At 44.1% G+C, this 26,301-nt stretch overlaps 2 protein-coding genes across 9 annotated transcripts in view; one reads left to right on the top strand and one right to left on the bottom strand.

The window, feature by feature from the left end:
- Ccndbp1 (cyclin D1 binding protein 1) overlaps positions 1 to 26,301 on the top strand; it is a 94,776-nt gene that overhangs the window by 10,449 nt on the left and 58,026 nt on the right. The window lies entirely within an intron of this gene.
- Epb42 (erythrocyte membrane protein band 4.2) lies at positions 127 to 17,808 on the bottom strand. 2 transcript variants are annotated; one of them, XM_090318523.1, is made up of 13 exons: positions 17,787 to 17,808; positions 14,445 to 14,630; positions 12,491 to 12,724; positions 10,898 to 11,016; positions 9,486 to 9,590; positions 8,785 to 8,962; positions 8,105 to 8,243; positions 7,543 to 7,647; positions 6,468 to 6,712; positions 4,529 to 4,828; positions 4,034 to 4,194; positions 3,199 to 3,332; positions 127 to 673 (listed from the first exon to the last, which is right to left on the bottom strand). In XM_090318523.1, the coding sequence occupies exons 1-13, from the start codon at positions 17,794 to 17,796 to the stop codon at positions 511 to 513; spliced, it is 2,079 nt and encodes a 692-aa protein (XP_090174649.1). In that variant the 5' UTR covers positions 17,797 to 17,808; the 3' UTR covers positions 127 to 510. The 2 variants fall into 2 exon arrangements, with proteins under 2 accessions (XP_090174649.1, XP_090174648.1); XM_090318522.1 differs by having other exon boundaries at positions 6,468 to 6,710; positions 7,562 to 7,647; positions 17,787 to 17,796.

Raw genomic sequence — 26,301 nt, 5'->3', positions numbered from 1 at the left:
TTTGAACTTAGGGCTTTGCACAAAACCCACTTTTAGTACTTACATACCATTCTTACCCCTTAGTATTTCATGCCTCTGAAATAAATTGCTATTGTGCTCATTTGTTAGATTTGTGTACTTTATTGAACAGATTTTTTACATACCCATGCATTGTTTCTCTCTGTTATGTAATGGCTATGACAAGCGCCTGAGCTCCTAAATCTGAATATACTCTGAAACGGTACTCAAGAACTGAAAATGAACTTTGAAAAGCTATCTGAGTAACTTTTCAAAGATTTCTTTTTGACACTTGATCCCCAGTTATTTCTATTTGAAGACAACTTGTCTTTGTGGATGTCCTAAGCTGTGGGTGGCAGGAATGTCTTGTCTGCTGGTTTCTGGGAATCTAGTTTTGATCTTGTTGACTCTTGTGCTCCGTTGGACTGGGGAATAATCATCTGAGAAGCAGATCTTTCTCCCCAGCATGTGTAGTTTTAGATTGTTAGAGAGAGTGGTGATAGAGGTGGAAGTTTAAGCTGAAAGTTCAGGGGCTACTATAGTAATACTCTTGTAGCTGGTTAGGTTCTGGAACATGTCACAATCCACTTCCACAGTGAGCCAGTGGAGCCCCAGTTTTGTCGGTGTGAACTGGACCTGGGTACGCAAGGTATTTCCAGGCCACAGGGAGCCTAATCTGAAATAACAAAAAGACAGATGGTAATTCTCTCCCAGATTTATTGCTCTGCTGATCTTAGTGATTGATCCTTTCTTGCTTGAAGAGATGGACTATGAAGAAATGAAGACCTAACTACAGTGCTGTGAAAACGGTTGCAAGGAGATAGAAGACAAGGTCTCCCTACCTTGAGTAATTACGTAGATCAAATGAAAAGCTCCCTAAGAGCTTTCAAGTTGCATCTGTTGTTTCTTTATCAACCATGACTCAGTCTTTTTTAATTCTTGATAGTGCTGTTAGGGATATGTTTGGGAAAATGCTAATTGTTCTTCACACGTCACTCATAAACACAGCGGGCAGGCACACTGAGGCTGTCAATGTGTCAACCGGTGATGGTTAGAGCTCTGTCAAACCTCCAACCTTACTGTGTATATCTTCTCTTAGTGACAGAGGAAATGGCACACATTTCCTTTGAGAAGCTTTCTCTACAATGATCTGAGAGACCACAAAATTCAGGCTAAGTATTGGCAGTTCCTCATCTGATCTTACTGTGAAAAGTGACAGTTTCATAGGTCTGAGGAAGTGGCTCTATAGCTAGCTGCTGGGAATCTCAGGGAAAGTATTTAGATATATTGAACTTTAAACCTTATCTAACATGGAATGCAAAGAACAGAAAGAGGTTTGGAACACTAACACCTAGAATACATGAACTCCTGCTAGTCAACAAGTGAAGGAAGCAAAGGTAAGAACAGAGGCTGGACACCAGTGGCTTGTGCCTGTAATCCTAGCTGCTCAGGAGGCTGAGACCTGAGGATTGCGGTTCAAAACTAGCCCAGGCACCAAAGTCCATGAGACTCTTTATCTCCAATTAAACACCAGAAAACTGGAATTGGCTCTGTGGCTCAAGTGGTAGAGTGCTAACCTTGAGCTGAAGAGCTCAGGGATAGCACCCAGGCCCAGAGTTCAAGCCCCAAAACTCACACAGTAAGAACAGACTGTTCACAGAGGAAGATATAGAAAAAGTTAATAAGCATAAGAATGGGTAAATTGGAACAATAACCAAGATTAGTTTATCAGATAGGAAGAAAATACCCAAGAGATGGCCAGGAGCACGGAAATAGTGGGAATATAAAACTTGTGCTGGCCAGGAGTGTATCCTAATGATATAGTGCCTGTACAGCATGCACAAAGCCCGGGGTTCAGTTCCTTGGTACCATATATACAGAGAGATCCAGAAGTAAAGCTGTAGCTCAAGTGGCACAAAGCCCTAGCCTTGAGAAAGCCCAAGGACAATACCCAGGCCCTGAATGCAAGCCCCAGGACTGGCAAAAAAAAAAAAAAAGTGCTAATTTCTACAGCTATTTTGCAAATACATCTGACAGTACTTGGTTAGACCAGAACAGAGCAGATACTAGGCATATACAGCCCCTGATCTCCCCAGAGTTTCAAACACGTACTGTTCACTTGAATGGTGTGGTGTCAGAAGAGTTGGAGATACTACATGTGCATTACCATGGAGTAGAGTCTGCAAAGTGATAGATAGGCACCATGAACTTTAGCACAAGAGCTAGACTTGATAAGTGCATAGTTCTGAGTGAAAAAAAAAATAGATATTTATAGAAGTTAAAAGTTGTTGTGAGGGGGCTGGGAGTTTGGCCTAGTGGTAGAGTGCTTGCCTAGCATGCACAAAGACCTGGGTTCGGTTCCTCAGCACCACATACATAGAAAAAAAAAGCTGGAAGTGGTGCTGTGGCCCAAGGGTAGAGCTCTAGCCTTGAGAAAAGTCTAAAGGACAGTGCTCAGGCCCTGAGTTCAAGCCCCACAACAGGCAAAAATAAATTTTAAAAAAGTTGTGAAGCAACAGCACATGTTTTATACATACTAATGAAAAGGTCCACACCTAAAAGGATATGAAGGGTGGAAATGAAAACAGAAGATAAGAAAAAGAAACTGGACTGAAAACAGAAGATAAGAAAAAGGAACTGGACTGGGAATGTGGCCTAGTGATAGAGTGCTTGCCTAGCATGCATGAAGCCCTGGGTTTGATTCATCAGAACCACATACACAGAAAAAGCCACAAGTGGCACTGTGGATCACATGGTAGCCTTGAGCAAATAAGAAGCTTAAGGACAGTGCCCAGGCCCTGAGTTCAAGTCCCTGGGCTGATGGGAAAGAAAACAAAAAAACAGACTAGTGGAGCACAGCACTGAAAGGTAGCCTATTTACTGATGTCTCTAGTACCTAGCCCTGATCTCCCTGCATTTGCTAGTAGTAGCTGACTCTACTACATGACCAGGGGAGCAACTAAGGCACATGATTGTGGACCTCTGTTAAAGCATTTATATAACATAAACTCCCTCAATCCCATCTCCCTGTGAACCTCAAGGTCCAAAGATGAGAGGCACTTGATAGCTTTGTTTAATTCAACTTATGGGGATGTTTGATCTGACAAAGAAGACAGGTTGTTTTAAAGTTAGGCCTTTTGGATCTCCACCTTTCTGACCAGTTGAGACCTTTCAGTGAATGAGAAGCTTGTAGTCTCTTACCTGTACCTCCTTTCTCTGTGAATTAGCTCCCTTCCAAAGATGGAGATGATGCAGTCCTTCATGGGGGAATCTAAGGAGTTATGGATGCTGACTGAGACTGTAAGAGGCTGATACTGTTTTGCTGTCTCTGGCATCTGTAGGAAGAGGCAACATGCAGGGTGGTGCCATAGTCACGCCTTCTTTGGTGCACCCCTTATCTCCCTCAAGCTCTACACAGCTGACTTTTTTACTTTCTCCCTGCTCTACCTGTCTTGACCCTCACCCATCACTGACAGCCTGCAATGATGCCTCTTCTCCACACCATGGAGGTCTTTTGGAATTCAGCTTGGGAATAATTTGTGATCTACCCTAAACCCACCTCTCCAGCCTCACCTGTTTTTCTCCCAAGACTAAATTATGCTTCAGCCATAATGGACACTTTCCCATCCCCAGTATTTCCTTCTGCCTTAAGAAACTTACTTGTGCACTTAAACCCATTTTTCAAGGCCCAACATAAATACCAACTCTTTCATAAAATTGTCCCAAGCCTGTCATTTGAAACCAGTCCCCTTTACTTCATATGATTTTGGATCTCTTTTAAAGCATTTATATTATAGAAGACCAGATGTTGTATCTCTCTCTTACCAAACTGTAAATTCCTTGAAGGCAGGGATCAGATATCATTCCTTTTAGCCAGAGTAGACTTGTGGAAAGGAGGCTGGATAGAGAGTCATGGGTTTCTAGAGCTTACTTTTATGAACTTGGGCATGTTGCTTTCTCCCCCTTGGTTTCCTAATTTGAATAATGGGAACAGTCCCACCTAGGGATTAGCATTTGGGAAAGGACTAGTGCCTACCTTGATGACAAGGTGTGGTCTACGAATGGCAACATCTTCTTGAGCAAAGCAGCTTAGGCTGGACTCAGAGTGCGTTGCCACTGCAGTGACTCTGAGGAAAGTGTTCTCGGGTGGGTTCCGCTCAAAATAGGAGGAGGACAGGCTGGTGGTTATTCGTGTAGCTGAAACACATGATGGGTAGTCAGGAGACCTGCACTTTTCTAATGTATCTCACTCCTACTTGGCCCTCAAGACTCAGTGTAGTGTGAGTCATTGCGGGAACAGCCGGGTATGGTCCAGGTGAGATGCTCTTCTGCCTGCCTCCTTACTACTATGAAGGGTCTGCTTGCTTATCTGACTGCAGCTGGAACTATGGTTTTCTCCGCTGCATTAAGTCCCATAACTATGTGTTGAGTGACTGTAGGAGAGGGCATGAGCACCACAAAACTTTTGATGGTACGCAGGGTAAAGCTAGGTATGGGTGCAAGGGTGTCTGGTGGAGCCATGAACAATTACCCTGGTTGGCCGTGAGCCTGAGGAACTGCTTCTCCCTCCAGAGATCAGCAGCAAGGACTCCACTGTAGTACACAGCTTGGGCTCCAATTGCCAGCTGAACCATCTTCTCATGGTCACTAGGGTTAATCAGGGTCACTGAGAGCTGGGCATCTCCTGAAAGGGGAAGAGAGCTGGGTGCTTCCAAGAACATGTACAAAGGATCAGCCTGCTCAAGACTTAGAGGACCGATGTCATCAGCTTTCCCATGTTTCATTCTCTGTTTCTGGAGTCTCTCCAACACCTCTTTTTCTTCAAGAGAGCCTGAGGAACAGAAGAGACAAAAAAGGCATCTTACATACTAGATATAGATCCTTCGTAGCCGGCGGTGGCTCATGCCTGTAATCCTAGCTACTCAGGAGGCTGAGATCTAAGGGTCAAGGTTCAAAGCCAGCCTGGCACAAAAGGACCTGAGATTCTTTTTTTTTTTTTTTTTTTTTTTTTTTGCCAGTCCTGGGCTTGGGCTCAGGGCCTGAGCACTGTCCTTGGACTTTCTCAAGGTTAGAGCTCTACCACTTGAGCCTCAGCACCACTTCCGGCTTTTTTCTATGTATGCGGTACCGAGGAATCGAACCCAGGTCTTCATGCATGCTAGGCAAGCTCTTTAACCACTAGGCCAAACTCCCGGCCCCTGGACCTGAGATTTTAATCTCCAATTAACCTCTAGAAAATAGGAAGTGGGGCTTGGCTCAAGGGTAGGCCGGTAGCCTTGAGCTGAAGAGCTCAGGGACAGGGCCCAGGCCCAGGGGTAGGGTAGTAGCCTTGAGTTGAAGCACTCAGGAACATCACCCAGGCCAAGTTCAAGCCCCATGACCCACAAAAAAAAAAGAATCCTTCTAATAAAAACCCAGGGTTTTGGGCCGGGAGTTTGGCCTAGTGGTAGAGTGCTTGTCTAGCATGCACGAAGACCCAGGTTCAGTTCCTTGGTACCACATACTTAGAAAAAGCCAGAAGTGGTGCTGAGGCTCAAATGGTAGAGTTCTAGCCTTGAGAAAAATCCAAGGACAGTGCTCAGGCCCTGAGCTTAAGCCCAGGACTGGCAAAAAAAACAAAAAAAACAAAAAAAACAAAACCAGGGTTTTGGCTCAGATGCCAAAAATTACAAGAGCTTTGCAAAATAAACATATGACAGATACTATCTTAGAATATGATTTCCAAGTGATACAAATTTGTCCCATGAATAAGGAGAGGACAAGCTTTGAGACAAGTCAGAAACTGTTGTTGAGGACAGTTTTGCTGGGGACTGAATCTTCCTCTGAAGGAATTGGGACTTATTCCAAAGACTGTGGACACCATGGAATATTCTAGAGCAGGGAACCTAGGGTAGTAAAACGATAGATTTCAGAGAGTTCATTTTGGTAACTGGAAGTTGGGAAGGAACCATGATGAAGAGACTGGAGACGGGGAACAAAGTTAGTAAGCTGTTGCAATCCTGCAGGCAAGATGAGAGGAGGCCCTGGCTTAACTAGATAATGGGAAAGAGCCTGGAAGACAGATATAGACAAGGATAGTATGTGGTGTTTAGACAAATAGACAGCAGTGCCATTGGCTTATCTGGAGAAAGAGTTGGAAAGTATAGGAGGAGAGGAAGAGAGGGACAATATTTAAAATGTGCTGGCACTGGGCTTAGTGTTGACTCTATGTATGGTTTCATAGCAGCAGTTCTCAAGTGGGGGTGAGAGGTGGGGGGATTTTTGCTCCCCAGAGGACATGCAAAGGACATTTTTTTGGTTGTAACAGCTGGTACATGTAAGTGTACTAGTATCTCATGGATAGAGGCCAACAGTGCTGCAGATGTTCTGGGATGCTCAGCCTTCTGCAGGACTCTGTCTGGTCTGCATCACTTCCCCTCATTTACTGTTGTAGCTGCTCAGGAACCCAGCACCTCTCCCCCGTCCAGTACCTGCAGGATACTTGTAGTTCTGAGTGATGTCCTCGCAGCGGTCACTGCCCACGACCTTGGTGCTGATATTGTTGCCAACATATTTGGTGTTGGAGTTAGTCAACTCTAGTTTTCCATCCTCACAGCACTTCCAGACTATACACGAGGCATTTACCATGGCAAAAAGTTCTGATACTGAAGGGCTCAGTTCCAGTGATCCCTCTTTGACTGCTCTGACTGGGACCAGATCACAGGCCCCCAAGACTGAGGGAAAGAAAGATCAGTCAGCAATGAGGCAACTCTCAGAGCTCTGCTCTGCCCTGCTTAGAATGGTACCACATTGGATTGGTCCCTATCATAGGAAAATGCTCTACTCTCCTTCCCAGGATCAAAATGAATAGTGGGTAGGGTTTCTGAGAGGGTATCACAGAGATGAAACCCACAAATAAAAAACTGGAGCCCTCTCAGAAACCATACAGGAAGGACTTCAAAGGAACATACTTGATACACAGGAACTCCTGAGCTAGCTTTCCTCCTGATAGGACTTGAATGAGTCACTTTAGTTTAGCACTTATTATGTGCCTGGCTATGTGACAGTTCTGTTCTATAAGAAGTACCAATGTTCCATGCTTGCTTAAGTTTCTTTCAGTGAGTATGAACCTGTCCCGTGATCTTCTTTTCTTTTTTGTCTTTTTTTGTTGTTGTAAGATGGGGGCTTGAATGCTGTACCTCACGCTTTACTCATTGGTTGGTGCTCTACCAGTTGAGCCATACATATCTCCAACCCCTGTGATCCTTTTGATTTATAAACAAACCCATTAGAAGTCTCACCCTGTGAGTCCCTATCCCAGCACATCCACCAACCATCTAAAACCTCATTCCTTCATTGAGCACAACTCCTTTGTTGCTCAAAGGTAGCCTACACCCCCAACAGCTTGTGACTGGAACGGCTGACATCTTTACTCCCTACCAGTCTTCTGCTGACCACCATCATTCCTTCTTCTATTTTAGGGAATGAAGGCCTCCTTTGACCTCTTGTGGCTTCTTCCACTCTAAGGGCCCCCTTCAGCTCTTGCAGCTGTGCACAGACCTCTCCCCACCCCTGTTGGGTTTACCTCTTGGGTAGAGGATCTGCCATCCGTCATAACCTGGAGGCAAGTCAGGCCTGGTCATCCAGCACTCTACAGAAGTCTGGAAAACCCTGAAGATAGCAAAGGTAGAAATTCCAATGGGAAAAAGAAAGTGTAGAGGAGGCTCTAGTGGTGTTGTTTAGCGGAGTTGTGATTACCATGGGGATGGGTTAATACTCTACAAATATGGCTGCGACACTCACAGGAGGTGATATGCGTAACCACCCCTGTCCATCTATCCACCTGCTTTGGCCAACTGAGGACCACTTAGGGTTTAGGACTTTTTTTTTTTTTTTTTTTGCCAGTTCCGGGCTTGAGCACTGTCCTTGGGCTTTCCTCAGGGCTAGAGCTCTACCACTTGAGCCACATCACCACTTATTTTCTATGTATGTGGCACTGAGGAATCGAACCCAGGCCTTTATGCATGCTAGGCAAGCACTCTACCACTAGGCCAACCCCGGTTTAGGACTTCCTTAAAAAGCTTAGACCCTTTCTAGGCTGGAACCTCATCTCCTTTGGGCTTCTCACCAGATGCGGCCTCTCTGGCCTTCTCCATTCTGGAGCCCCTCCTCATTGTAATACTCGTCTACCAGCAAACTCCCTCCAGTGCCTTGGGCTGAAGTGAATGTGGTAACAACACGGGCCGGGATTCCTAGGCATCGCAGCACTGTGTGGAAGAGGCATAGAGGTTCAAAGGTTACGAAGAGACTTAGACTAGGGCAGGGCTGCACTGTGAAAGACTAGGGCTCTCAGTGTCTGCTCTGGACATGCCCTCTCTTAAATACCAGGTCTCTGTGGGAAGAGGGGTAGAGGTGCCAGAAAGTGAGATTCTAATCCCCAAGAGCAAGGTGCATGAAGGCCGGTCAATGAGGTCCAAGTTACATAGCATGGAGTGGGAGAGGGCTGTGTAGAGTTTCTGGAGGAAAGTGAGTTTGAGAGCAGAGTTTGCAAATGGGGTCAGCTTGATAGAGAAAGAGAAGCAGAAGCTGGTGGGAAGCAATAGCTGGGACAAGTTGCTGGTTTCTTAGCTAATGTGTTAGAACCACTTATGGGAATGATGCAAGTGGAGGAAGTCGCAAAATGGAGACAGCATCAGCTTTTGGAATGTTTCGCCTACGTGAGAGACAAAGGGGCAAACCGAAGATGCAGGATGGACACTGCGCAGCAGCCCAGGTGACTGGCTAACCTGGGCATCACTTGCTCTGTACCTGTACAAGCAACAGCAGCCTGCACCCAGGCTTGGCTTTCATACACTGGTCGCCCTTGGCCTGTGAGCCACTGCCGCAGGATAGGTGCACTGCCCCGGCGCTTGCTCAGCAGAGCCCTTTCCTGGGTGGCCTGGGTCTGCAGAGTGGGCAGGACTCTCTTCTTCCTGAGAGCGTGCAGCTGTTTGAGGAGATATATGATTGTCAGTGTGGGTCTTGCCGCAGGACATTTTACAGGCTCATTGCAGGCCTCTAAGCACTCTAAGAACAGAAACATCCAGGACTTAAGCCTGAGCTCAGTCTGGGTTTCTGGGTTGTAATCTCTAGAGCTGAGAACAGGACTCCCCCTTCTACATCAGCTCTCTAGTGCCAGCCACAGAGTGGGGCATGAGAGCCACCCTACATTGGAAGCTGGATCCACTCTTCCTCACTTTCCTTGCCCTGAGTCCTTCCAGGTTGTCTGTCCTGGGTCTTGGATATCACTTAACCCAAACTTTCCTTCCCTCAGAGGCTGACTTTGACCCTCAACATCCCTTCAGAGGAGACCTCAGAGGTACAAAAGGTAATAATATTGAGAGAGTATTGTTGGAATAAGGCTAAACACTAAATCTTAACCTTTACATTCTTATGAACATCTTGACACAAAGAGAAAGTTCAGCAGCAAAGTCCCAGGCCTGATCCCGGGCAAAGCTATGTACACTCACCAGATCGCCCCACTCTTGGGCCACATGCATGGGCTGGCTCCACTCTTCCGCCTGCTCATCCACATTCTTCAAGCCAAGGCTGAGGTCCAGGACATCAGTCTCAAACTGTAAGGACCACCCAGAGCCAATATGAATGGTCTGCAGGTCAGACTCTCATTCCATAGGACAGTCTTCCCGTCATTTCATCCTTCTCTCAGATTCTGTAAGAGATCTACCTTTGTCTGTCTGTCTGTCCCTCCCTCCCCATCTCTCACTCTCACTCTCACTCACTGTGCACCCTAATTCCTGTGCATCAGTGCTTTGCCTGTTCTATGGTCTGACTGTCTTGATAGGCCCAACATATGTAGTTTTCATTATTTCCATTTTTGTTGCCAGTCCCAGCACTTGAACTCAGGGCTTGGGTGCTCAAGACTGGCACTTTACCACCTGAACCACAGTGGCACTTTTTGGCTTTTTTTTTTGTATGCGGTACTGAGGAATCGAACCCAGGGTCTCATGCATGCTAGGCAAGCACTCTACCACTGAGCCATTTTCCTAGCCACATCATTATTTCCATTTAATAAGCTCCAATGTGCCAACCAGCACGGAGCCAGGTATAGGGTTTCTGACAGCTGGTGTTTTGGAGTTCCCATCCTAGACCCCCGGTTAGGGCTGAAGATGGACACGTGATCCCCTGGATTAGAGATTATAGCAACATGACCAGATCTCTAGTAAAGCACACAACCACAGATTTCCATTGCCTGTGAGGACAGAAGGAATCATTCAGAAAGTTGTAAGAGAAGACTAGGAGTATTCTGGGGGCAAGCAATTCTTCTTTTTTTTTTTTTTTTTTTTTTTTGTCAGTTGTGAGACTTGAATTCTGGGCCTAGGCATTGTCCCTGAGCTCTTCAGCCCAAGGCTAATGCCCTACTCTTTAAGCCACAGCGCCACTTCCAATTTTCTGGTGGTCAATTGGAGATAAGAGTCTCATGAACTTCAGTGGCCGGGCTGGCTTTGAACCCTGAACCCTGATCCTCCTGAGTAGCTAAGATTATATGAGTGAGTCACCTGGCCTGGCTCAGGAAGGAAGCAATTCTAAGAGTAAACCCTGAACGATATATGAGCTGGGGATAAGGTAGATTGGTGGAAGAAAAGGCAGTGGCTTGGATGTCAGGCCAGAGCATGGGGTCCCCATCCTGTGCACAGTGGAGATTCTGTGCAAAGTTTGGATTAGCCACAGCTCTCAGAACTGTAAGTCTGGCAACTGTAGCAGATGGCGCAATGTGGCCCCGAGCAAAGGAAGGCTTGAGTGGCTAAAATGGGATAAGGAAATGGCCTCATGACCAGGGGCTTCTGGGCCTGCAGCTGTCTGGCCTGTACATTGATAAGATAACTACTGTGCTCCCTACCTGCCCCCAGAGGTCCCTTATTACCTGGCCAAAGTCCCAAGGCTCTTCCTGGATGAAATCAGCTGTGCCCAGATAGATGAGGCCATTCTGGTTCAATATGTACTCAGAGCGTTGTGCCTCATTCTGCAGAAATACAGGGTCATCTGGAAAGAAGCAAGAGAAGAGGAGGATCTGGGGATGGCAAGCCTGACCTTCCTCCTATTCCAGATAAGGTTTGGCTGAAGACTAACCTTGTAGCTCTGGGCCTAACTTTTGAGGAGGAAGTTATCTCTCAGGGTACTCAGTTCAGAGATTCTGGGTCAGTCAGGGTGTCACCAAGTACCCAGGAACACAAGACCAAAAAGTTCCCAGAAGAATTACTGCCCCCAAGAGAAATAAATGGGCAACCGTTCAAGGAGTTCCCCAATGGTCTGTTATGGTATTCTTACAAGTTTAATTTGTGGCCAAAAAAGAAACAAGTATTTCAAGGGGGAAAAAAAGTGTCAGCTAACTACAATGAGCCAAAGGAAGATGTGGATTGGGCCGCAAGGCGAGAAGAGCAGTAGGGATGGGGGGTGTAGAAGTCCAAGTATTGGACTTCTTCCCTGGGAGTTGTTCAGTGGGTCTAGGACTCATAGTCTTTTCCTGGTGCCTTCCTACTTCCCTGATCCAAGGGTGTGGCTAGCCATAATGAGTATCTTAATAAAGAGACCATTGCCCATGCTAGGAAGCTGGAAACACTAAAGGAGAAGGCTCTTCTCGCTTCCTTCTGTCTCTGTGATCTGGTGGTGGGGCAGAGTGGGGAGTTTTTTTTTTTTTAATTTCCTAGACAAACTAGGCATTGGTGGCTCATACTTATAGTCCTAGCTACTTGAGAAATGGAGATTGGGAGGATTAAGGTTTGAATTCAGGAGAAACAATTCACAAAACTCCATCTACAGTTTTCCAGGTCCCTCCTGGTACCCAGGTGGGATGAGGATCCATCCCAAGTGTTCTCTTACCAGGCCAGTTAGGCATCACTTTAGCAGTCACTGCTCAGAGAAATGTTTGGTCTTGGATCTGCAAGCCTCTGAGAACTGCTTAGGAAAATCACCTACCCTCTTTTTTTTGGGGGTGCAACTGCAAGTCAGTCAACTAGGGATACCCCAAAACCTTGTCTTTGGAGACAAAAGACTTGAAAGTCTTCCTGTCATTATGTGAAGAGCCACAGGAAATCCCTCAGCTAGAAGCCCTGAATCCACAGACATATGCACATCACCACATCCAGCTTCCTTCTGTTGAGACAGAATCTCATCAACTTTCTACTTCAGCTAGCCTGGAATTATAATACTCCCAATCTCAGCTTCTCAGATACCCTAGTGGCACATGTGACACTGTGTCAAACTATAGCTAAGAAAGTTGAGAAGGGTGTCTCTTAAACTTTTCTGCCCAGACTGGGCTTGTACCACAATTCTCCCATTTTCAGCCTCCCAAGAAGCTGGGAGTCCAGCTCTGAGTCATTGGTTGTCCAGCTAAATTTTTTTCTTTCAGTGAGAATCCCCAGGCTGTTTCTGCTACATCTGACACCAGACAGTGCCTTGGAGCGCATACTCTTACTAAAGCTGCACCCCTAGCCTCTGGGTCTTAGTCAAAACTCACCTCTGTTCCAGGGGTTAAAAAGCAGTGTGAATCGTCCCAGTAGGTGTTGTTTCCTGCCTGAGACTTGTAGCAGGAGTGAGTAGTGGCCAACAACAGCATCTGCAGGCGAGGTCACAGAAATAGTCCAGCCCTGGACATCTCTATCCTCTACCACTGCACTCCATTGGTTTTTATCCCCCAGAGAGGAGATGGGAAATGTGGCCTTGGTCCTGTTGATCTTGGAAGGCTGCTCTCCTGCAATTGCACAGTGATGAATTAAGTCATGGACTTCTTAGTCACAACTCAGACTAATAAAGTAGGAGAAGGTAAAAATTGGTTTTACAGAAGAACAAAAGAAGCCTGACGAGGCCAAGAAGTTAGGCCTAGTGGTAGAGTGCTTGCCTAGCATGCATAAAGACCCGGGTTCTATTCCTCAGTACCAGACACACAGAAAAAAGCCAGAAATGGTCCTGTAGCTTAAGTGGTAGAGCTCTAGCATTGAGAAAGCCCCAAGGACAATGCTCAGGCCCTGAGTTCCACTCCCAAGACTGGCAAAGAAAAAAAAAACCTGACTAGAAAGAAGGGGTGGTGAAGGGTGATGGGGTAGCATTGGCCCTTAGTGCTCATGCTCTGTGAAGATGTCCTTAATAAATGGCCTTAATAAACTCATGCCTATTACTACTTAGGAAGTGGAGACCAGAAGGATTATGATTCAAGACCAGCCTGGGTATAAACATGAGACTTCATTACAATCAATGTCGTATGTCTCTGCTATCCAAGCTATGTGGGAAGCCTACAAAAGAGAATCATTATCCAGGCCAGCCAAGACCTCCACATGAGACTTTATTTGAAAAAGAAGGAAGGCAAAGAGGGCCAAGAGTATAGCTCAAGAGGTAGAATGTTAAGTGCCTAGCAAGTGCAAGGCCCAGATTTCCAACCCCAGTATCACAAAAGAAGGTCAGAATAATAGTACAGCTATTCCTTAGTATCATGAGAGATTAATTCTAGGACTTCCTGCAAATACCAAGAACCCAAGGATGCTTAGATCCATTTTTATATAAAATCACATAAATTACATTCTCCCATATATTTCAAGTCATCTCTGTGTTACTTACAGCATCTTAATGTAATTTTGTATAAACTTTTGTTGTATGATTAAAGGAATAGTACCAAGCAACATACCTACATTTGTTTAGGAAAGGCACTATTTTCCCCCTAGATATAGTCCATCCATGACTGGTTCAAATCTAAGGGTTTGGAACCTACAGATCAAGTATACTTGCTTCTTATGACCAATATAAGTACTAGATGTAAAGTACTTGGTTTAATATTTGATATGTAATACAGATTCAATAAATACTGCCAATTTTTATAATTACCCCTAATTCGGGCTTCTAGATAGCCAATGTTATGTTTGCAGCCAGATGTAATAGGGTCATTGCCACAGAACAACTTCTAAAACTTCTAAATTAGTGTAAGGTACATATGCATGGTATTAGGTTTTGAACTCAGGATCTTGTGCTTGTTAGTCAGGCACTCTTCCACTGAGCCACATCTCCAATATTTGTGTGTGTGTGTGTGTGTGTGTGTGTGTGTGTGTACTTAAAATATAGTCTTGCTTTTTAGCAGGGCCTGCACCCTAGACTTTGACCCTCCTATTTATGCTTCCTGCAGTAGTTGGGATGACAGATATGCACCACTCTCCCCAGCTTTTCTGGCTAGGATACAATCTCACAAAAAATTTTTTCTTCAATTGACCTAGAACTATGATACTCCGAGATTTCCTGAGTGGATGAGATTACGGGCATAATAAGTAACATTTACTAGGCATACTAGTCTTAAAAGATGGATAGAACTTATTAAGGCCCAGTTGCCTTGTGGGTCATTTTCATTTGTCCTGTGGTTCCCTCAAATGATGTTGGAAAGAGACCCTCCCAGGTGTGCTGCCAGTAGGTTCTAGACCTTTCACACTGACCAGTTTGAGCGATGAGGATGACCTTCTTCAGGGTAGGCAGAAATGTGTGGACTGGAGCACGAAAGTGTACGGTGATGGTGAAGGGCTGCCCTCTCCTCACAGTGAGGTGCTGGGAGCTGATAGCTTTGGTGTGGTGTTCCTCATTGTTCTTCGCTGCCCGGAGGTCATAGCTCTTGATACCCAGGGCTGTTGCAGAAAGAGAGAAATTATGGATACAAAGTATATGTGATGACAGAAATTAAAGCAGCAATTCTGGAGTCAGAGAGACCAGTGTTCAAGTGCTTGACTCAGTCTACTTATTTGTGCTACAGTAACTCAGTTTTCATCTCTTTAAAATAAGCATCCTTTTGTGCTATGGGGTCAAAGAGGTTCAGGGACAGCACTCAGGCCCAGAGTTCAAGTCCTAGGACTGTTAAAAAAAATAATAATCATAAGGGGCCAGGAGTTTGGCCTAGTGGTAGAGTGCTTGCCTAGCATGCATGAAGACCCAGGTTTGATTCCTCTGTTCCACATACATAGAAAAAGCCAGAAGTGGTGTTGTGGCTCAGGTGATAGGGTTTTAGCCTTGAGAAAACCTAAGTACAGTGCTCAGACCCTAAGCTCAAGTGCAGGACTGGCAAAAAAAAAAAAAATGATAATAGCCGGGCATGGTGGCTCACATCTGTAATCCTAGCTACTCAGGAGGCTGACATCTGAGGATAGAGGTTCAAAGCCAGTCCAGGCACTAACGTCCATGAGACTCTTCTAATTAATCACTAGAAAAGCAGAAGTGGTACTGTTACTCAAGGGGTAGGATGGTAGCCTTGAGCTGAACTGTTCAGGGACAGTACCCAGGCCCACAACTGACAAAAAATAAAAAAAAATAAAAAATAAATAATGACCATCCCTTCTTGAAGAACAGAGAGGATTAAGTTAGGTGTCAGACACATGGAACTATGGTTGCTATTGTTATTATTATTAGCAATGTTTATTTTCATATTTGGCCTCCTTTTCTGGTCCAGTGCCTAGCAATGAATAAAACCCAGAATCTTACTCCTTAGAGGACACAATCAGATAAGTTCTAGACTATCTGTGATTTTGCATTATTATATTGGTTTTGTATCACTGAATCTAATTCTCTCATCTTCTTAAGATGATCTCAGGGGAAGTGGCACTGTGGCTTAGTAGTACAGTGTTAGCCTTAAGTTGAAGAGCTCAGGGACAGCACCCAGGCCCAGAGTTCAAGCCCTATGACTGACCTAAAGGCTTACCAAAGAACATCAGGACACGGGGCCGGGAGTTTGGCCTAGTGGTTAAAGTGCTTGCCTAGCAGGGTTCGATTCCTTGGTGCCACATACATAGAAAAAAGCTGGAAGTGGTGCTGAGGCTCAAGTGGTAGAGCTCTAACCTTGAGAACGTCCAAGGACAGGGCTCATGCCCTGAGCTCAAGCCCAGGACTGGCAAAAAAAAAAAAAAAAGAATATCAGGACACTTATTTTACAGAGGCAGGGAAAACAAAGCAGTTTTTAAGAAATGCTCAGCAAACCTAAGGTAACAGCATACTGGTATAAACAAAAACTTAGTTCTTTGTGCATGCAAAATTATTTACTTTTTATTCCTTGGTGGCAGAAGGTCATTAATGCCTCCTTGGTTTAAAAAAAAAAGTGGGGTGGGGGGGATCATCCTATAGCTCTCTTGCATGGACTTAGGTACTGCAGGAAAAAAGTGACCTGTGCTTGCAGGTAGGGAATAGGGTCTGATCTACCACAGGAAAGTGATCTGACCCTGATGGAAAAGTCTTTTAGACTCCAATTCCTATCAAGAGAGAAAGGAAGAATCCACCTTCTTGACTTCATCAGTGATGGAGCTGAGAGACAGTAATGGTGATACAATATTAGAGGAGAAGCACTGGCGTTGTTTATTATGAATGTGCATATCTGGTCTAGATGTTCAGGGTGTCTTCCTCATCTATCAATGCAAGCTGTGGCTATATATACATATATATATATGTATATATATATATATATATATATATATATATATATAGAGAGAGAGAGAGAGAGAGAGAGAGAGAGAGAGAGAGAGAGAGAGAGAGAGAGAGAGACATACGCACATATATGTAGCCTCAGCCAGGATGTGATTTGTGCACAGAGCTAAGAGCAGCACACAGAAGCCTGCAATGAGTCTCTCCTCTTTACACAAAGCTGGTCCTGGGGCCTAGCTTGAACCCTGCCTTCTGTAGGCTGGTTGAGTTGGACTGGGTGGTGGAATAGTATTATATGGTTTGAGCTTTGGTGTATGGGACGCCAGTCATGACTAGTGTTACAACAAGAGGCGCTCTTCAGAATTTGTTTGGAATATAGTTCTGTCTAGAAGGTTTCTCCTGCCTTTTTTTATTTTTAAGCCTGGCAAGTGTCTATCTTCTCAAATCCAAAGGTACCTACCTCTAAAACCATCACCGATTCCTCTAGGCAGAGGTCCATTCTCTGAGCCCCTACAGTACCCGCTCCATCCCCATTAGCATTTACTCCAGTTCATAGCTATCTTTTGCATGGCCCTCTGTTCCCCATCTCATTGTGAGACGCAGTGTTGACTGCAAGTCTGTATCTTCTGCTCAGCAATGCATTGTGCACAATCTATTACCCAATGTTTGTTCCTTACTTGATGAAAACACCGAGTCAGCCCCAAAGAGAATTCCTCACATGTGACATGGAGGCCCTGGACCTGAGCCTGTTTGGATAGATCCTTGCAGAGGCCTCTGAATTTCTGCATCCTCCTCTACTCTCCTACCCCTCTTCTCTGCCACTGCATTTGGAGGCTATGACATCCTGTGCTTTCTTTTTCCTTCCTTCCTTCCTTCCTTCTTTTCTTTTTGCCAGTTTGGGCTTGATCTCAGGGCCTAAGCACTGTCCTTGAACTTTCTCAAGGCTAGAGCTCTACCACTTGAGCCACAGCACCACTTCTAGCTTTTCTTTTTCTATGTACGTGGTACCAAGAAATCGAACCCGGGTCTTTGTGCATGCTAGGCAAGCACTCTACCACTAGGCCAATCTCCCAGACCCCATCCTTGTGCTTTCTTTGGGTGCCTCTGAGTTGTATTTCTCAGCCCAGTGATAAATCCACAGTAACCATCATCATCCTCTCACCACCAGCTTTTACCTGTAGATCACCATACAACCACCCACCCCAGTACCACTCCATAACCACACCTCTCCTTCCCCAGCTCCCTCTTACCTACCCCCCTCTTCTATAGGCACACCACCATCGCCTCCCCCACTATCCTACTTCTTTTCACTAAAACACACTGTGATGACACCACCAGTGACAGTCCAGTAAGCCCTGGGGAGAACTGGCTTGGCTCACCTTGTCCCATGGCTGAAGACTGCTCTAACCACTTGTGCACAGAAAATGCCTGTTGTTGCCTCTGGGCTCCCCTTTCAAATTTATCTTCTGGAGACAAAAATGATGGTACTTCTCTCGGCCTAAGAATCTGTAAATGGCAAAAATGTCTTTCTACTCCTGTTGTGAGCTCTCTGATAGGTCCCTTCTCCCTTGCTCCCACTCTGCTGTTATCTCTTAGACCAGCTGTGGGGAGTGTCCCCCTCCTGTTTTCATGTATCTCTTGTGCCAGGGGGCCTAGGCTACAACTAGAGACAGACCTGGAGTGAGGGAAGTGATGGGAAGATCTGGCAGCAGGAAAATCTTTAAGGAGTTCTCTAATCCTTTTTCTTCAGTAGCCTCAAGGGATCCATCGAGATGGAGCTGTGGAAGACGTGACTCCACAGCAGAAGGCCCACACCCAAACCTTAAATCTCAGGCCTTAAACATGCCATGAGTTGCACGTAGCTAGATATTGATGGGCTGTTTTGATGATATACAAAGAGAGCATGTGTGTCTGGAATTCATCTGTCTGGAAAAGATAAGGAAGTAGAGTATATTGGTAAATTTTTTAAGCCTTTCAATATAAATGGAGGATCTAGAGAACAGCAAGAAGTAGGTTGGGGGAAAAGAGGGATAGGTAATCCAGGCACATTGTGTGTACAGATAAAAAGATTATAATGAAGCTGGGTACTGGTGGCTTACATCTGTAATCCTAGCTATCAAGAGGCTGAGGGCTGAGGAGCACAGTTCAAAGCCAGCATGGGCACTAAAGTGTGTGAGACTCCAGTTATCTCCAGTTAACCACCAGAAAACCAAAAGTAGTGCTGTGGCTCAAGTGATAGACCAGTAGCCATGAACCGAACAACCAAACAGCTCAGGGATAGCACCCAGGTCCAGAGTTCAAGTACCATGACAAAAAAAAAAAAAAGATTATAGTGAAACTTGTATAAAATATGTGGGACTGGGAGTGTATCCCTGGGTTCCATTCCTCAGTACCACATACCAGAAAACACTGGAACTGGTGTTGTGGCTAAAGTGATAGAGTGCTAGCCTTGAGAAGCCTAAGGACAGTGCTCAGGTCCTGAGTTTAAGTCCCAGGACTGGCCAAAAAAAAAAAAGTAAAGTTGAGGTTGAAGTAGGAAGAATAGGAAAAAGCAAAAGAGGGTTAAGAGTGCATTATATGCACACATGGAAACTACAATGAAACTTGCACTTTGTACAATGAAAATACACTAAACAATACATGTTGGGCTGAAGGTATGGCTCAAATGGTAGAGTGTCTTCCCTACCAAGTGTAAGACCCTGAATTCAAACCTTAATACATTAAAAAAAAAAATAGTCCTTTAAGCCCTGGCACTTAAGATGACTAAATGGGCACTAGGTCAGCATTTCTAAGATGACTCAGTCTGGGACACCTTAACAGAGAGGGTTTGGAACTCACCCTAGGGTCTTTTCAATTTCTCCTTGCTTAGTCACTGAAAGACGCAAAGCACAAGATAGAAGCTCGTATGTGGCCCTTCAGGGCCTTACTGAACTTTGGCCTAAGCATCAGAGGTTGAGTCACCATCACTGGAGGCTCACCAGGGACCTCTGTCCTTACAGCAGATGCATGGGATAGGATGCCTGTAAAGGACACTGTACAGATTACAAAAGACCAAAAAGCCTCCGCAGTGATAGGATCGATAGATGATTTTCCTACTGTTTAGCCTTGTATGCTTTTAAAACTTCAAACTATTATCTTCTTAAAGAAATATGTGAAAAATGAACCTCGCCTCCTCACCAAAAAAGAACTCTCATAAGAATTGGCATTGAAGGCCAGGAGTTTGGCCTAGTAGTAGAGTGCTTGCCTACTATGCACGAAGACCCAGGTTCAATTCCTCGATACCACATGCACAGAAAAACCTGGAAGTGGTGTTGCAGCTCCAGTGGCAGAGCTCTAGCCTTGAGAAAGCCCAAGGACAATGCTCAGGCCCTGAGTTCAAGCCCCAGGACTGGCAAAAAAAAAAAAAAAGAATTGGCATTAATAGTTCATGCCTGTAATCCTAGTTACTCAGGAGGCTAAGATCTAAGGATTGCAGTTTGAAGCCAGCCTAGACAGGAAAGTCTGGAGAATGTATATATACATTTGATATACAGAGAGGTTACAGTTACATGACAGGTACAATCAGTACAGTTCTTTTTGAACCATGTCTTCCCTTCCATTGCTCTTTCCTATTTTTTCCCTCCCATCCCAACTGATAAGCTATCCAGTTCATTTTTCCACATAGTGTCTAGTAAGTATCACTGTTGTATTTACTTATCCTCTTCCACCTTTTATGTGTGGGGCTTTGTACCCTCCCAAATAGAAACAAACTAGCAAATAAGACTAAAGGAAAAGAAAATTAAAACAGCAACAATTACAACTAAAGATTATCTCTTATTTCCTTTTTTTTTTTTTTTTTTTTTTTTGCTAGTCCTGGGGCTTGAACTCTTTTTTGCTCAAGGCTAGTGCTCTGCCACTTGAGCCACAGCACCACTTCTGGCTTTTTCCTGTGTATGTGGTACCAAGGAATCGAACCCAGGCTTTGTGCATGCTAGGCAAGCACTCTCCCACTAGGCTATGCTCCTCACTCTCTTGTTTCCTTTTCTTTGAGTTCATTTCATAGAATATTATTTTGTATGATTATCTGTCCATAGCTATTGAGCCTTCATCCACCACTCCTATGCATAGCCTCCTTAGGCCCCTGAATGTTAATAACTAGGGTCCTATATAATTTATCATGTCTCAGTTTTGCTTATTTATTTTAGTCATTCGGTGTGTTTACTTGTAGATTTATAGGCACAAATGAGGGAAACCATGCAGCCTTTATTTCTTTGGCTCTGGCTACTTTGCTTAAAATTAAATTCCTAAAAAAAATTAAATCCTCCAAAACTCAACACTCCAATCAATTAATGGGGTGAAGATCTAAAGAGAGACTTCTCAGAGGAAGACAAAAGAATAGCCAATAGACAAATGAAAAAGTATGCAGCATCACTGGCCATAAAAGAAATGCAAATCGAAACAACATTGAGATTCTATCTCACTCCAGTTAATTAGACTATTATCAGGAAAAATTGCAGTAACAATTGTGGGCAGGGATGTGGCCAAAAGGGAATCCTATTTGAATGTACTAGTTTTTCATTATTTGAAGATGATGTGATTTTTACCTAGAAAAACATGAATCTAACTAAAAGTGATGGTAAAAAGATACAATAGTTTAGAAGCAAGGTAGTATTCAAATTAGACCCTGATATCTAGTAGCTATTTTACTTATAGTAAATAACTGATTTGAAAATGAAATTAGAGTCTTATAATAGTTAACAACAGGAAAAGATGAAATAGCCAAAAATACGCTAAAGGTACCTGGGGCATCTGGCTGCACCACTTCCTGGAAATAGCCTGGCCATCTGTGGCCTTGGCAGTCTGGCCTCAACACAGCACCGTATTCTGCCAGCCCCACACGCTCAGAGCAAAGGAACAGCACACCCGGGGTTCAGTCCACAACCCTTAAGAATCACTTCCTGTCGATTTTGGCAAACCCGAAAACATGAGGTACACTAAGACTTTCTGGGCAACAGCTCCTTATTGAGCCTGTCTGCCCTCCTGCCTGAGGGTCTATTTTTCACCTTGCTTTGCATTACTAAATCTGCCTCGCTTGAGCCTCCTCTGTGTTCATCCTTGAATTCCTTCTTTGATGAGACCAGCAGTCTTCCTGCCCCTTACCCAGTGAACTGAACTCAGGAACATTAGTCGGTTCTGCTATTCTGCAGAACCTCTTGGATTCCTCTTGAATTTGGATAATAAAAATGACAGTTACATTTCTTGAAAAAAATAAGCTAAAATATGCAAAAGTTGTCAAGCTAAAAGAAAGTTGGAAAGCTATTCAGAGACAAATTAAGTCTTGAATAGGGCACCAGTGAGTGATTCATGAATTTAATATAAGCTATTTGGGAGGTTGAGATAGAAGTGATCATAATTTGAGGCCAGTGTAGACAGAGAAGTGTGTAAGACCCCTTTTCAGTTAATATGTCATATACATCCTAGCTAACTGGTGTATGAGATGAGGGGATTGTTGTTTGAGGTCAGGCCGCACAGAAAAGTTTGTGAAACTCCTTCTCAAAGGAAGAAGCCAAGTGTGGTATACAAAAAGATATGCATCTTGGTCCAGGAGCACACTCAGACAGGAAACAAGATCTTATATTAAAAAAATTCTCTGGGCTAGGTGCTGGTGTCTAATGCCTCTAATATTAGCTACTCAGGAGGCTGAGATCTGAGGATCACAGTTCAAAGATAGCCTGTGCGGAAAAGTCTGCAAGACTCTACTCTCCAATTAACCACCAGAAAACTCTTGAAGTGGAGCTGTGACCTAAAGTGGCAGAGCACTAGCTTTGAACAAAAGGGCTCAATGCCCAGGCCCTGAGTTCAAGCCCCATGACCAACAACAAAATTAATTAATTAATTAATTAAAAACTCAGCACAGAAAAAAGGCTAAAGTATGGCTCAGAAGTAGAACAAATGCCTAGCACAAGGCTGGCCCTGAGTTCAAATCCTAATATTTAAAAAAAAAAGAACTTAAATAAAAAGGACAAAGTTGTGTACTAGTGGCTCACACCTGTAATCCTAACTACCCAGGAGGCTGTGATCTGAGGATTACAGTTTGAAGACAGCCTGGGCACTGACCCTGAGCTCTTTAGCTCAAGACTACCACCCTACCCTTGAGCCAAGCCCCACTACCTGTTTTCTGGAGGCTAATTGGAGAGAAGGGTCTCAAGTCCTTTTGTTCCTGGGCTGGCTTTGAACTTTGATCCTCAGAACTCAGCCTCCTGAGTAGCTAGGATTACAGGGGTGAGCCACCTTGCCTGGCTTACGAATTAATTTTTAAAAAGAAGCAACACCAAAATGGGTGAAGGATATGCTAGACAATTCATACAAAATGAAATGCAAATGTCTCCTATACATGAAAAGTTGTTCAGCCTCACTTGATAAAAAATGCAAAATAAAACTACCCTGAAATAAATTTTTTGCTCATCAGGACTGGGAGTGTGGCCTAGTGATAGAGTGTATGCCTGGGATGCACGACGCCGTAAGTGGTACTATAGCTCAAGTAGGAAAGTGCTAGCGAGCCTTGAGCTGAAGAGCTTGAAGACAGTGCCCAGGCCCTGAGTTCAAGCCCCAGAACTGACAAAAAAAGAAAAAGGAGAAAGGAGGGAAGGAAGGAAGGATTTTTGCTGATCAGATTGACAAAGACAAAAATCCAAGTATTCTGGAGAATAATGATTCTGTTGCGTGCTGTAGGGAGTATAAAAGGGTACAGCTTTTTCAGAGGATATTGTTTGTCAGCCTGGCTGCCACATAGAATCCATAGACCCCTCATGTTTGGAACAACAGGCATTGATTGCTTCACCCTTCTGGTGGCTTGAAGTCTGAAATCAAGATGTCCTCATGCTGGACCAGCTCCCTAACTCTGCAGAAAAACAGTCCCTCAGCTAGAGTGCATCCAAGAAGAATTTACTTTTTCATTTGTGGGATTAATGTATACTGAGCCTTATTGTGCACTGGGAATGTATTAAGGTACTGACAGTACACAAGTAAATTAATAGATTTGTCCCTGCCACCATTTATATTCCAGCAGGTGGCGACAGATGGTATAAGATTTGTACACTGTAGTTACCCGCCTGTACCTGTCACTGAAAAGTCCAATGAAATAATTCTGAGATCTCAGACCTAAAAGTGGAACTCAGGGTAGGCTTTCCCAAGAAAGTGTTATTGAAACGGAAACTGGGAAGATCAAGAGGAGTTGGCTAGATGACGGGCATGGGGTAGGGTGGGGTGGGGTGGAAGGAGAGAGACTAAATAGCATGTGCAAGACTAAAAAACGGGGAGCAATTCAAAGAACAAGTGAAAGAAAGACAAGGGTTAAATCTTGCCGAGTAGTGGAAATCTACTAAATGATTTTTTTTTTTTTTTTGCCAGTCCCAAGTTTGATCTCAGGGCCTAACCACTGGTTCCTTGGGCTTTCTCAATACTAGAACTCTACCACTTGAGCCACAGCACCACTTCTGGCTTTTTTTCTGCGTGTGTGGTACTGAAGAATCGAGCCTGGGTCTTCATGAAAGCAAGGCAAACACTCTACCACTAGACCAAACTCCCTGCCCTACTTCATGATATTTTTAAACAAGCAGCAATAAAATTGGGTTTACATTTTTAAAATATACTGTTTTGGCTAAAATAAAGTGATTGAGAGGACCAAATGGAGAACAGGACTGACAAATAAGAGACTACCTGCATGGTTCAGGTGGAAGAGGATATGAATGGATCTGAAAATAAAAGTAGTGAAGACTCGGAGTGTGGCCTGGTGGTAGACTACTTGTCTACCATGCACGAAACCCTGGGTTCGATTCTTTGGTACCACATAAACAGAAAAAAAAAAAAGCTAGAAGTGGTGCTGTGGCTCAAGTGATTGAGTGCTAGCCTTGAGAAAGCCCAAGGACAGTGCTCAGACCCTGAGCCCAAGCCCCAAGTTTAGGGGGGGGAAGAGAGAAAAAAGAAAAGAACAAGATACGTTAATGGACAAGATAGGAAAGACAAGGCAATAGTCAGTCCGACCTCATGGGTTCAAGTAAATGAATTATGCTGGTACTTGCTTTACAAAGTACTTTCACATACATTATCTCTTCAGATCTGTGCCTCAACTTTTCAGAGTTTTTGGTAATCATTATTTCTCTTTTGTTGATGAGAAAACAGGTTCAGGGAGTAAACATTTATTTTAATGAGTGAATCAATGAATACCTCAATTAATACACTGCCTCGTTCCAGAAAGAGCTTAAGAAGCATTATAATGAAACATGCCAGGGCAGAAGAGTATTAAAATGAAGCAAATGATGAAATTGTGGGAATAGAACCCAAGTATAATCAGGGATAACTGGACTGATTGGCTCTTCTGTGCCTGCACTATATCCTAGGATACTCAGATAGTGCTTCCTTCCCACCATTCTTGTATATTTTTCATTTTGCTTACACTTAAGTAGACACGTGTGTGTGTGTGTGTGTGTGTGTGTGTGTGTGTGTGTGTGTGTGTGTGTGTGTGTGTTGAGCTCAGGGCCTGTACTTGTTAGGCAGATGCTCCAACAACTAAATCAAAGTCCCAGCCTTTTTGCTTTAGTTACTTTTCAATTAAGAGTTTTTCACTTTACGGGGCCGGGAGTTTGGCCTAGTGGTAGAGTGCTTGCCTAGCATTCACGAAGACCCGGGTTTAATTCCTCGGTACCACATACGTAGTAAAAAGCCAGAAGTGGTGCTGTGGCTCAAGTGGTAGAGCCCTAGCCTTGAAAAAATCCAGGGACAGTACACAGGCCCTGAGCCCAAGCCCAGGACTGACAAAAAAAAAAAAGAGTCTTGCACTTTTGCCCAGGTCAATTTCAGATTGCCATTTTCCTCCATCCACCTCCCATGTAGCTGTACGGCAGGCATGTACTACCACACCCAGCCCTCTGGTCTTTCTTGTATCTTCAATTTCTACCTAAGTCAGGGCCTGGTCCCTAGAAGAAACTTGGCAAATACTGAGTGAGTTAGTTAATATGATGGTAAAACCAGGACTCTTCTAAGAGTCTGAGGGTGTGGTAGTTGAAATCCTCTGACTAGTTTAGACGTCATTGTCTCTGTAAGATGTACTTCTTCATAATGCTTTCCTTAAATGATTTCTTATGATTGTCATGTCATAATTATAGGATGGCAATAATTGCAGGTTCCGTGCCACCAAGTCCTTAAGCCCACTTGCTAACAAGACAATCAATCTACAATGTAATTCCCACCACACCCATACTCTCCCTCTAATTAACTACATTGACGCTTTTGTTTATATATAATGAAGTATTTAACTCCTTTATTTAATGTATGTATATTTAGTGTATGCATATTTGATAGAGCAGCTGTCTTAGTCACGTAGCCAGTGCCTGCAAGGCAGGTACATCATGCCTTTCTTTTTGTGCAGTGCCATGAGAAAGCAGGTATATCAGAGAGGAGGTCAGAACTGAAGTAGCTTTATATTGGGTAAGACTGAGAAAGGGAAGGGTTTGAGTGACCATCAACATAAGCTACAGCCAATAAAAAACACAGAGAGTGTTTTGTTCTGTTCAGTTATTCAGTTGGCTTTATCTCTTACACCCCAGGCCTATGTAAGACCCTCCAGGACCACAGTACACTGGTGTACTTTAAGAAGACTCTAGGATTGTAAGGACTGAGAAACCTCTTTGAAGTCATATGGGAAGGAATTCAAGGGAAGGCCAGGATGAGAGATTTTCCAGGTTTGTTTTTCAAAATACAAAGGTAGTAGGAGAGACTAGTACAGAGTGATATTTTGCTTTTCTCTCTGGATCATAACTGATAGGCTACCTGTTGGTACATATTTATTTATTGTGCAAGTCCTGGGGCTTGAACTTAAAACCTGGTCCCTGTCCCTGAGCTTTTGTGCTCAAGGCT

The sequence above is a fragment of the Megascapheus bottae genome, chromosome 25 (genome assembly GCF_031878675.1).
Source record: "Megascapheus bottae isolate mThoBot1 chromosome 25, mThoBot2.hap1, whole genome shotgun sequence".
In the NCBI taxonomy this organism is placed as follows: Eukaryota; Metazoa; Chordata; class Mammalia; order Rodentia; family Geomyidae; genus Megascapheus; species Megascapheus bottae.
Note: the sequence above shows the minus strand (reverse complement) of the source record. Positions and strands in the feature narration are given on the sequence as shown.